At 38.2% G+C, this 13,418-nt stretch overlaps 1 protein-coding gene across 34 annotated transcripts in view; it reads right to left on the reverse strand.

The window, feature by feature from the left end:
* Nucleotides 1–5,090: 5,090 nt before the first annotated feature.
* The window catches only part of PHLDB2 (pleckstrin homology like domain family B member 2), a 264,046-nt gene continuing 255,718 nt past the window's right edge, over nt 5,091–13,418 (reverse strand). For all 34 annotated transcript variants that reach the window (XM_012521541.4, XM_058295871.2, XM_058295867.2 and 31 more), the window contains 4 exons: nt 13,202–13,348; nt 10,248–10,467; nt 7,586–7,671; nt 5,091–6,944 (listed from right to left, as the gene is read on the reverse strand). In XM_012521541.4, the coding sequence (XP_012376995.2) occupies nt 6,804–6,944; nt 7,586–7,671; nt 10,248–10,467; nt 13,202–13,348 (594 nt within the window). In that variant the 3' untranslated portion in view covers nt 5,091–6,803. The remainder of the gene's footprint in view (nt 6,945–7,585; nt 7,672–10,247; nt 10,468–13,201; nt 13,349–13,418) is intronic.

A 13,418-nucleotide genomic window follows, 5' to 3' on the forward strand; every position in this document is an offset into this window, starting at 1 on the left:
TAAATGAGAAGTCATCGCATCATCCCGCGATCGCTTGGGAGAGAGCGGAAGCATAAAAGTCCCTTGGACGCTCTGACAGTTTTAACTTGTCTGGGAAACGCTTCCAAGATCTGACCTCAATCCTGCGTGTACGGATACCTGCAGAGGAATCGGAAAATTCACAGCTACTCCGCCCTTTTCAATTTGTTTTTGTTCTAGCTCTTTATGTGCCTTTTGAATTATTACATTATTCTAACTCCTGCCTTATGCTATAATCAGAAATAAATTCCGGATATGTAGACGATTTCAACGGAACGATAAAACTGAGGTTAGGATAAATTTCAGGAGCATATTTGTATAGTCCGGTAATAGAAGGGAATGTCTGAAGTAGGATAAAATCATAAAGAAGAAAAAGAATATATTTGGTTACAAATTTAAACATTCAATGGCAAAGTCACCTTAAGTCAAATGAGAGCTTAGAGAACATAAATTTTGCAGCATAATTAATACTGCCTATTTAGCCTGATCCTAGAAAAGACGAGAAAAAATATATATAATCCCAATAAAATTGGCCAAAGCCTCTGAATAGGCAAGTCATGTATACAAACATGATGTGGAACCTCCCTAATTGAAAAACGTGAATTACAAAAAATGAGAAATAACATTATAGTGTAAAAAGGCAGAAACATAAAGCCTACAAAGATCAAGAGGGAAGTAGTTAGACTGTCCCTATTTGCTGATGATATATTTGTTTACATTAGAAAATCTCAAGAAACAAACACTAACAATGATTAGAATAAATAAATTTAGCAAAATCACAAGATAAAATGTTAAATATGTAAAAAGTAATTGGATTCTTGTATACCAGCAGAAAAACAAATTGAAAAGTGAAATTTTAAAAAATCCATTTAGGGTAGAACAAAAAACACAAACTACCTAAGCTGTAACCAAAAATGTCCCAGACTTCTGCACTGAAAACCACAAAACACTGAGGTTGGAGAGATGGGTTGTGGTATCATGGGAAATTTTCTACAGGAAAAGTGAAACTTTTCCCAGGGAATAATGCCCTTTGCCTACTTACAAAAGTACCCTCACACCAGGAAAGGATTTACAGTCAGTATTCTTACTTGCAAACAGCAAAGATGACTCTGCTAGTTCAGGGAGAAGAGAAATGTAATAAAGCATATTAAGTAGCTCACAGAACCTCCAGGAGGGCCAGAAGCTATGCATTTCCGTCTCCACCACTGTGCTGCTCCTTGGCACCAATACTGCAGCTTGCACAGTGATGATTGTCCTTGGAAGGGGACAGCTCTGCTGATACTGCTCCAAAAGGGCCCAAAGCCTCCTCCATCTTCTTCACCAGAAGATGGATTCTGTGTGCCTGCTTACTTACATTGCTTCTGCTAGAATTAGTCTTGGGTGGAGGCTTCTGCTTGATAAAGTCTTGGTTATGTGCCTATACCCCAACTGCAAGGGAGACAGGGAGATTGGGTCTTAGCTTCTACTTGGGGAGGTTGGACCATTAACAGCATTTTCCCAAAGAAAGAAAAGGAATTAAAAATGCTGGGTGGCACAACGATGAAAAATATGAACTATGACTTTGGTGATGAAGTATTTAGTTGATTCATTTTGAAATGTCATATTCTTTGAAGAGCTGATCTTCAGTCTCGGCACCCACACAGAGGTAACAGGAGTCTATGGTTGATGATGCTCAGTACAGACGTGTTTAATGAAAAGGGGGCTTAACAGCTTGGAGTAATTAAGGTAGAGCCAGCAATGTTTCACACTAGCTGACACAAAGAGCCAGGTCACCTTTAAGGTGATGCCAAGGAACTCAACAGATTTCAGAATAAAATAGTAGAATCATTCTATCTTGGGTTCCCTACTGCCCCACCCCTAGAGATTTTTCTTACCTTTCTTGCCAGGAGGAACATACTGATGAAGCCATCCTCTGCGACTCCCATCACAGCCAGGAGTGAAAGGAGAGGTTTCTTGCCCGAGCAACAACTGCAGTGCCTTTTGTTAATAAATTGGGAATGAGAGAAGCTGGAAACACATAGCAGTGATCAGGATATAATAGGCAAACGAGTGTGGTGACAAGGATCTTAAGTTTTGGCTCAAGAGCCCAAGGGCCAAATTGGCCAGGAACTCACTTAACTTACCAGGGAAGGTACTGGCCAGAGCATTAAAAAAATAAAAATAAAACATAAAATACAAATGAGTTTTTATGACTAAGAGACTTCAAAGTGAGTCACAAAATAGGACGCTATAAGCAGGGTAGACAATCTCAGGAATTCAACACCCTGTCAGTGGGCCTTACTTTGGAATATACGCTCCCCAATAACAGAATTAGACTCATTTATAATTTCCCTACAAATGGCTCTTCTGCCCCTTTTATTTGAACCTATAATTAGCACTATACTTATTAAATATATATCCCAGAGACTTAAATCTTTGGTCTGTTCATATGCCAGTTAAGCCCTGAATCTCAGCAGAGTTCCATTGCTTACTCACCAGTTCAGTGGATTCATCCAGGACAACTAACAAGATGATAATGATGGACAATGCCCATCCCAGGAAGTGGAGTGTGTCTGCAACTGCAAGCAATACAGTTCCATCCATTTGCCCCATGGTATCTAAGTCCTCTCTCAATCGGAGACAGGGTGGGCATTACCATCCCCAAATCCTCAAGATTGAGAAATGAACATAAGGGTAGAAAGTAACTGTGGACTAAAGTAGACTTATGATTATTCCAGCAATTGAAGAACTTGTATCATTGATATAAAGGCAGTGGCCACCAGAGGGGAGGGAGAAGGAAGAATAGGTGCAACACAAGGGCATTTTGAGACACTGGAATTGTCTTGTGTGACATTGCAATGATGGATACAGGCCATTATCCATTTTGTCAAAACCTATAAAATTGTTAAGGGCAAAGTGTAAACTATAATGTAAACTATAGTTCTTGGCTAGTATGCTTCAATGTGTTCATTCCCTGGGGACAGGGAATAGAACCCAGGACTTCATATGTGGGAAGCTGGCACTCAATCACTGAGCCACATTGGCTTCCCTGAGTTAGTTTTGTGGTTTTTTTTTTTCTCATTTGTTTTGCTTGTTGTTTTGCATTGTTTTTTTCAGGAGGCATTGGGAACCAAACCCAGGACCTCCCATGTGGGAGGCAGGCACTCAACCACTCAAGTCACATCTGCTCCCAGGAATTCCCTATATGTTTTATTTATTTATTTCTCCCCACCCCCTCATTGTTTGCATTTGCTGTGTCTGTTCATTGTGTGATTGTCTTCTTTTTTTCTTCCAGGAGGCACCGGTAACAGAATATGGGACCTTCCATGTGGAAGGGGGGTGCCAATTGCTTGAGCCACCTCTGCTCCCTGCTGTGCTGTATCTCTCATTATGTTCTCCTTCTTGTGTCTTTTCTTGTATCATCTTGTTGCATTGGCTTACCATGCCAGCCCATTGCGTCAGCTCACTGTCCCACTCATCCTCTCTAGGAAACACTGGGAACTGAACCTGGGACCTCTCATGTGGTAGGCGGGAACTCAATCACTTGAGCCACGTCTGCTTCCCAAGAATCCTGTATATTTTTGATGTAGCATTTATGTAATCTAAAGCTTCTTTAAAAATAAAAAATAAAAACAAGTAACAAATGTGCCCACTATTGAGAGGTGTTAACAATAGGGCTGTATGGGAACTCTGTATTTTCTATGTTATTATCCTGTAAACTACTCTTAAAAATTGCACCAAACCAATAGAGTAGAGGTCTTACCCTCTAGGTCACTGGTTTTTCAAACCTAGCTATCCAGTAGAATTATTTTATTATCCCCATGTCTATTTTACACAAAGCTCTTGAAATAGAGCCTAGGTAAGAATAGTTTTGAAAGTCCACATGTAACTCTCACAAGAAGATCTGTTCTTCTATTCTGACGTGGGTAAGCTAGAAAAAAAAATCTGAGCTCCTTGAAGGGGAGGCTAAGAAACTTTGAGGAATGCTCTAACTATGCCTTAGGTGGGTCTTTCTCAGACACCTGAGAGTGTAGCCTGTGATGATTTCAAAGGCTTTCTGGACTCTGGACCACCTTTAAAGTAATTATTGGGGGCCTTAAGCATCAATGAATAAGGCCTTAGCTAGATTTAGCTTTACTTAAATGGTACCGTGGCTAGTGTAAGGCTTTGAGTGAAACCACTTTACTTATAATTTTTGAGCAGTGATTTGCACCAAAGCTAAAGGCAAAGGTTGGAGAGAGAAGCCAGCATTTCTTTGGATCTTGAGGACCATTTGCTGGTAACACACGGGAAAAGGTGAATAGTAGCAAAAGAATGAGTAGATCTCTTCTCTGCAAGATGTCATCCCAGAAACATAAAGCAATGGCAGCAAACTGACTTGAGGCCATATTCCAAAAATGCTAAGTTATTTTGCCTATTCTCTATGAGGCCAGTTGTGGATGCACCCCATAGGAACTAAATCGCTAAGGTGACACCCAATGCATGTCACCTCACCATCCCTAATATCCTACCAAATAAACTCCTCTATCTGTAGTTTTTGGATAATGGCAAATATTCTTATTCTTTCCCCACTTATTTTTGAAGGTCTTCTTACATTTTATGTGCAGCGAATGAAAAACCTAACTTGTCACATAATAGGAAAAGGACTGCACAAAAAATCAGGGAAACCCATGAATTTTCTGTATCCACAGTCATCAGTCAACAAATCAGGAAAAATTGGGGCTAGTGACAAGTGAAGATGCTTGTACTGACAGTGATGGGCTTGAAGTGGGCAAATCTACTCCACCCTGGGTATTTACTTTCAAGGTTGACTTCGTTAACTTACCAAGGAGTGAAAGGAAGTACTGTTGAGAGCAGTTTCTCTCTGCAATCCCCAGCAATAAGTGCATCAATGCAAAATGAGCAATAAGGTGTTAGATTTTGATGGGGTTTATCCCATTGTGTAAGCAATGGGAGTGTGATCAGAGATATTTCTAATTACTTCAGCTTATAAACTACAAATCAGCACATATCGATTTTTATGTAGACTCTACAGTTGACTTTCGATGATTAACCCATCCTCCATCCTGTTACCTAGAGACGAGTTAGAAATAGAAATGCGAGGTATGTTTATTTCCAAATGTGAAGTTAGGCCAACAATTTAATCCAAATTTAACATATTTTAACACACATATTTAAAAGGTTTACTATATCATGCAAGATATAAAGTTAAGGTAACTTTACAATCCTATGAAGAAGGTACAGTACAGAAATATTAAATTTCAACATTAATGTACAAACTTTTATCAAGTGCTTTTCACTCTCTTAGAACACTACAAGGTTGAAGGGTAACCTCTTAAAAGACTGATTATAAAAATGTCTTCTGAAATCATGATTTTGGCCTTCATTGTTGAAGGAAAATTATGCCATCCAATTGTAAAAATCTTACTATTACCAACATGTATTCAAACCACACTGCAAATTAAAAAAAAAAAATTGTACCCAATCAGGCCTGACAAAGAATTTATTTTGGGAGACACTTCTAGTCTAATCATTTCACCTTGTGCTAGTAAATGACATCATTATTTTCTATTTCTACTCATTTGCCATGTTTTTGGAAAGAGTACATTCATACTTACAAACATATGCAACAAGATACAACAGGATAATGGCAAATGAAAAACCATTATAAAATAGACTTGCCTGAAGTCGCTTCATTCAACAAAAATAAATTTAACTCTAAAAACAATAGCTAATTGAAAAGAAATACACAAGAAAATAATATATTACACAGAATGCTAAGTTGATCTTCATTTGCCTTTACATAGAACTGCACCACTCCTGCAAATAAGGATTTCAGTTGGTCTGTTCTTTGGTGAAAACAGAGTTTTGATTTCATAGTTATGTTGTATGAGACTGCAATTACCAGGTGTGCTCATCGAAGAGAAATCAGATGGTCCAAGGGAAAAATCGGCTACTGGTTGCTTTATTCTCAGCATCAGGAATGGAGAAAGCATCATCAAAACAAGCTTTCAATGTGAAACATTCTCTTTATTTAAAATCCTCCGGTGTGACAGCCTATCTGTGTGTAAAGCTGCTTCTTTTTTTTAAGGAAGGCTTTTGTTTTTTCTTCTTTTACATCAAGTAGTTTGCTCTTTATGTAACAGTTTATGCCAATGGTGACTCTTCAAAGTCAACTTCTTGGGCACTTATCATATCAAAATACCATTTTAAAAAGGTAAAGAATCACTAAATACAGTTCATACTTGAAACTCCTACTGTTAAATAGAAGACACGTCAAGTCTTTGGTTTTGCTGCAGTACTTAAAAATTAAGGGAAATACTCTTCCTAAAATATATTCCCCTACAAGCCCTTACTTGCTTATATTTCTAAAATAACCTTTAGCAAAATGATAATATTTTAAGGCTAGTTGATTACCAATATTACACTAATGATTTGGTTACTAAAGTAATTTCATATTTCCAAGTACATACAGACATTTTGTAAACGGTTTAGTTTGCTTTACCAAAACCAACAATTGATTAAAAAAAATAGTTTATAAGAAATGTCCTAGAGTGATGCCTTTTATCAAAATAGTGTTTTCTTCCTCATAGAAGCTTCAGTTATTTTGCTATTTAGGATCAAGCTTTGAATTAAACCCCCTTCTTCCTCTATTAAAAATGTCTTCTTGTTAGTGTGAAAGGAGCTCTGAGTATTTTCAGTAAAAGGGATGGTCTGTGGGGTCTTTCCACCTGGGACTGAACATGGCTTCCTTCTTGTAAGAGGTTATTGCAGTCTGCCCGGAAGTGACCTCTTGCCGCAGTTCACTACAACAGGAAGTGAGTGTAGCCTTCTGCCCCGGTGACTATAACGTCCATCCAGATTCGCATGGCTTCTGGCGATGGGGCCACCATATAATAGATTCTGTCATGCGTCTTGACACTAAAAGTGAGCATTGGATTGGGACTCTAAAAACAAAAAAAAAAGAAAAGAATTCTAAACACACACATTGAACTAGAACATTAAAGGACACAGATATCTGTGACAGGCTTCTTCCTCTTTAAAAGTTCCCATTGATAGGAACCATACACTGCAGCATTACTTTGCTCTAGTTTAACCTCTATTCCTCCTCTTCCCCCGGCTCCTAATGCCTTTCTCAGGATCAGCCACCTTCCTGACATTTCTGCACAAGAAATCTCACACAGAGCACACCAACTTTCTTAGCGGCCAATCTGCAAGGCTCTAGCAGGGTACCTGGCTGTTAGCAGGTGCTCCACAGATTGGCTGTTGTTTTTAGCCTTATCAAAACCCCCTTCATGATACTCCTCATATTTATGTGTCAAGTTATGGTCCCCCTTAAAACTCTAGCAAGGAGTGATTTGCAGGGTGCCCCAATCCAACAGATGCAGAATATTTTCTCTCTTCTCCATGCCCTTTTTTTCCCTACGAAGAATATTAGCTGTTTAGTTACTTCTATGCTTACTTACTTTCCCAGCACCATTCTAATCATATCTATCCATTATGCCAGAACAATGAATCAAAATTGCTTAAAATTCAAAACGAAAAATTATGTATTCAAAATGCAGGAATTTAGAAAATCAAGGTTTACCTTATTAGCATTCTTGAGGTGATCATAATACACTTCTTCAATGGCTTGAAAGTATATTACTCCTTTTAATTTAGCTTCATGCTTGTCTGCAATGATAGATGCATGTTAGAACAAAAACTTTATCACCACTTATGGATAGGAAAAGTTATAATTTAGTTGTAATTACCATCATTAAAGTATTTATCTAGTATTTAACTTATTAAAGATTAATTCAGATAATCTGCATTAGTACTATATTGGGGAACAAAAAATCCTTAGCCCCAAACCAAATGGACTAAGTGACTTTGCCTAAGATTCTTCAGCAAATTAGCAGTCAAAAGATAACCCAGAGAAGCAGATGTGGCTCAAGCAGTTGGGAGCCTGCCTACCACAGGGAGGTCCTAGGTTCAGCTTCCGGTGACTCCTAAAGAAGACAAGCAAATGCAATGAGCAGACACAGTGAGCTGATGCAACAAGCAGGGGATGGATGTGGCTCAAGCAATTGGGCACCCACCTCCCACATGGGAGGTCCTGAGTTCAGTTCCTGGTGCCTCCTAAAAAGAAGACATGCAGACAAAGAGCGGACACAATGAGAGGACACAATGAGTGGATACAACTAGGAGACAATGAGAGGAAACAATGAACAGATAGACAAGGGAGCCATCTCGGGAGGGGAAGATAATGAATATAGAAGATCTAAAAAGGGTATTTCAGACTTATAGGAAGTCAAAACTTTTGTGATGGCAAAGGTACTTTCATTGGATGTTTGCTGTAATGTTGAATTTTTTTACTAATTTTTTTCAATCACAACAACACAAAGCTAGTCTGAAAAAAAAGGCCCTAAGTTCAGCAGAAAACAAACCTGCTTTTAACCCAGAATTTTGCTAAGGTAAATTTTACATGGCCATTTACCTCACTTAAGGGCTCAAATCCAGCCTGAACTGCAATCCAGGATAAATGCCTATGGACTTGGGGAAAGAGTGGGGGTGGGGGAAGTTGGAGTGACACAGCTGATGCTGGCTGTAAACAGAGTCAAAGGGCAGGGTTTGTCAAACTAGGTCTCACCGGTCATATATAACTCAAAGATTATATAATCTGTAAATACTATGAAGCTGAATTTAACTTTGTGTCACCAAGATCTAATTTTTGTCTGCTTTATGTATTGGGGTTCTGAGTAATCTTTCATTTTATAAAATTTTATAAAATACAAGGTGAGAAAGCCCTACTAAGGAAAGAGGGGAACCTGTGGGGGCAGGCCACTCTCTAGTGCTACAACGTGGAGCTGCCCCCATCAAGTCTTGGCCCGGCCTGAAAAGCACCCACCCCTGCCCGCCCCCACCAAGGCTGGAGCTCCAGAGCCAGCATTTCCTTCCTTCCATAGCTCCTTGGCTTCTCACATCTCTCTTCATAAACCGAACTTGGCTTCATGAGATAGATTCAATGACTAGGCTATTCTTTTTATATTTATTGTGCTGATACACCGTGTAACAGTTCTGGGTAATGCTGACAAAGGCTGATATGGTCACCCAGAAGCAGGGACTCTTCATAACCTCTGGTATTATAGACGTGGAGTGGGCAGGATTGTATTCCTCAAAAAGATATGCTCAAATTCTAACCCCCACTGCCTGTGCACATGACCTATTTGGAAATAGGGTCTTTGGAGATATCATCAAGGTAAGATAAGATCAGACTGGATTCAATACTGGGCCCCAGTCCAACCACTGCTGTCCTTAAAGGAGAAAAATTTGGATGCAGACACAGAAGACGCAGGGAGAAGGCCATGTGACGGCAGACTGGAGATGAGAGTGATTCATCTATAAACCAAGGCAACCACCAGAAGCTAGAGGCAAGGAAGCTTTGTCCCTAAAGCCTTTAGGAAGGAGCATGGCACTGCTGACACCTCGATTCCAGATGTCCAGGCTCCAGAACCGGGAGGGAACACATTTCTGTTGTGTTAAGTCACCCAGTTTGTGGTCCTTTGTTATGCCAGCGCCTAGGAGACTAATGCACCTGTCTTGTTCTGCAGTGGAGCAACGGCTGGTAATCGGCCTATGTGTTCTGAGAGTAAATTAGAAGCTTCACAATGTGTACACCAAGGCCAGTAATAGTCCTGATCTTATGTAAGATTCATTAGGGTACTTTTCTCATAACCTATCATTTTAAAAATTCAAAAATATTTCAGGCACTTAAACAATCACTAGTATTTTACTAGTGAGTTTTAGTCTCTGTAATTAAAAGACCATTTTTGGTTTATAAAATGTAGGTGTATGACTGTCAGCTAAGGCTGCCTAATTGTGTGTAGCTTAAATAGGACATGTGACCATAAATAAATAAATAAATAAATAAATACAACAGAAAGTCTTTATTGCTGGCCTTCTGGTTTAAAAGGCAGTATTTTGACTTAAAAAATAAGTTCAATTTAATACTTGGACTTGAGTTTATGGAAAACCAGAATAGACTGATTTTTACTTTTTAAAATAATATATAATTTTCATTTTTTCTAAAAGTAAATCCATATCATGTCCATATAATCTGAATCCATATAATCTGAATATAAAATAATATGCATCTACAAAGAAAGAGAATATTACTACCAGTTCTATTACAATTACCACTCTACCTATCTACCATGAACTGAGGGAGCCTGATTTGAATAGATCACTTAAAATTATTTACCACGCACCTGCATAGTAAGAGAACGTTCGCTTGTTCCGATCAAAGACAAACCAACGTTTTTTCCAAGTTTTGATTTTTCCCCCCATTTTGATGAGGAACCCTCGGCATGTCTTCTCTGTGATTGACACATGATAACAGGTATCAATATTATGGCCGGCAGTCTCTACATGGCTCCGCAAGTCAAAGTCTTCCTTCCGGATGGGCAGATAGCGTGTCAAAGGACGAGCCTGGAAGAATGCAAAACCCATTCTATCTATGACTATTTGTTTTGTTTTAGGTCACAGGTGTTTAGAAGCCGAAATTAACTGAAAAGTTGCTCTAAAATGCCTGTGCGATTATGAGAGCTTACAATGGGGAAATACTTATCATTTGGAGAGTAAAAAGTGGATAATGTTTTTAGAAGGATGCTATAATATGGAGGAAAAATAAGTGTATAAACTCAGTCAGTTGATTTTATTCTTTGTGATGGGAAGATGACAAACTGAAGAAAAAAGTCACTTATCTGAGCTGTAAAAGACACACTTAGCACTTAACAAACAGGGAAATGAAACAAAGTTCTCTGGGTTGTCTGCTGCAGCTGAGGACTCCCCCACTACAGCGTTGTCAGGGGTTCTCCCTGCTATTTTACTTATGCCTGGAGTAGAGGCTAACTAGGAAGTGGATATCATGGGTAATAGTTCTAAAATGGGGTTTTATTTTATCCTATTAAATAACCTCACTCCTTTTCACCGAGGAAAACGACCTAAGCATTTACTAGAAGGCAAAACATAATTAGGATTAAAATTGCTTCAGATACCAAACAGGCATATGTGACCTTCCTTGTTAATCAGAATTTGGCAGGGGTTTGGCACAATGAAAAAAATGAACAAGTACTCATTTCTATCTTTCCTTCAATATTTTACCTCTCAGTATAGACAGATGTCACAGTCTTACCGATACATCAAAGTACACAAGGTCTCAAAAATAGTTACTAACTGTTGAACGATAAAACTGCCCACAACTATGAAGAATAAGGGAAATGATACCTTTCATCTTTAAGTCTAGTAGTAAATCTTGGTAAAACTAAATTAAATTACAAAGTACTTAACAAAACTTCATTGCAGTTCCTCAAAAATCATATATTATGGAAGCAACTCTAATGTTAAGAACAGGGGCTCAAGCTATATATTGACTAAGACAAGAAGTTAAGATAGGCGATCTTCCTGGATTGTTTGAGTTCAATAATCTTGTGAACATGTATTGGTAGATTTGTGTAGCAAAGATGACATGTGTAACAACACAGTGGTTAGAACAAAACAAAACACTAACACCACTACTGAGAAACTGAGCTGGTAAAATGATCCTATTCTAGAATGTTTGCTTCTTAAAGATGGTTTAATAGAACCTTCCACCCTCCTCAACCCAAAGTTTTAGTTTGGTCTTATATTGGTTTTCAGTAGAAAACCTAGAAGTACATTTTTCAAAGCTGCTCAAAAGAATATTGTCTTTTCATAGCAATATTATTCACAATTACTAAAATATGGGACCAGCCCAAGTGCCCATCAACTGATGAATGGCTAAACAAGTATGGTATATACATAGAATGGAATACTTTTCAGCTGTAAGAAGAAATGAAATTGGGATGCACATGAAAACAAGGATGAAACTTGAGGATATTATGTTGAGTGAACTAAGCCAGACACAAAAGGACAAATACTGTATGGTCTCACTAACATGAACTAAATACAGTGAAGAAAACTCCCAAGTATAGGTTACTAGGAAATAGAATGTTGGCTGAGAATGGGATTTGAAGCTGAATGTATGTAAACTTTTTAATAAGGTTTATTGTAAAAGAGTGAAAATGAATAGATTTGATGGTATCACATTACAGTGAGTATAACTAACACTGCTGATTAATAAATGATTTATAAATGAAATGGGTAGTCAGTGGATATAAATGTCAATTAAAAGGAAACTAGAGAATAATCTAGGGTATGGAAAAGATATGCCTCTGGTGGTGGAGGAAGATTGTGGTTAATTGTATAAATACAAGAATGTTCATTTATAAAGAAGAATATGGTGATACACAGGAAAAGTACAATTAATGTAACTGAGGGGTGATAGTTAACAGTAATATTGTAATATTTTTACAGCAATGGCAAAGAAAATACTGTATCAATGCTAACAGACAACTGTAGAGGGTAAAAGGGAGTACAGGATTTTTACTTCTCGAGTAATGAAAACGTTCTAAAATTGACTGAGGTGATGACACACAACTGTAATAAAAATGAAAGCCACCAAGGGTACTCTTTAAGTGGACTATACAAAGCACGGGGCTGTATAATACAGGAAGTCCAGTGGTGGAAGATGGACTGTAGTTAACAGGACAACTATAAGAACGTTCTCTCATGACTGTAAGAAATGTATAATACTAATAAAGGGTAATAATAATTGGGTAGGTTGGGAGAAAAATACACCAAATGTAAGATATAGGTTTTATTTAGTAGTAATATTTTGGCAATGCTCTTTCACAGTTTGTACCACGTTTCACAGCAAGGTGTTGGTAGTGGGGTGATGTATGAGAGCTTTGTATGATGATATGCATGTTTGTTTTGTAAGTTCACAACTTTTACTATATATATACTGTTTATGTACGTTCATGTATGAATGATACACATCAATAAATTTTTATTTTAAAGAAATAAGAAAATAAAATAAAAAGAACATTGCCCTTTTAAAAGTAATCCAAACACTTAATAGAAGAAAGTGTCTCTCCTACCTAAATGTTCCAGTATGACTAAAGGAAATCGTCATTTGGCTGGTAGGCCTCTAAGAATTTTGAGATGACTACACCGCATTATTTGGGCACTAGCACCGCATCTTTCCCTTGTGCACGGCTAATGCACGAAAAGGCATCCTCAGACAGAGGTTCTCCCGCGGCATGACCACAAGGGGGCGACCTACGCCCATCCATCCACTAACCTGTGCCCTTTGTTTCTCCCTTATTTTGACTTCCTTTTCGATTAATTTCTGCCTCTGGCTAGTTTCTTCTAGCAATCGTTTTTCCAGGAGTTCTCGGCGTCGTTTTTCTTCTTCCAGAGCTCGTTTTTTGGCTTCCATTTCCCGTTCCTAAATATGATCATGTACAACAATGATTATTTTAAGACATATTAGTTCTCCCCGAATGATTCCAACTAAT

This window comes from Dasypus novemcinctus, chromosome 4 (genome assembly GCF_030445035.2).
Source record: "Dasypus novemcinctus isolate mDasNov1 chromosome 4, mDasNov1.1.hap2, whole genome shotgun sequence".
NCBI classification, from domain to species: domain Eukaryota; kingdom Metazoa; phylum Chordata; class Mammalia; order Cingulata; family Dasypodidae; genus Dasypus; species Dasypus novemcinctus.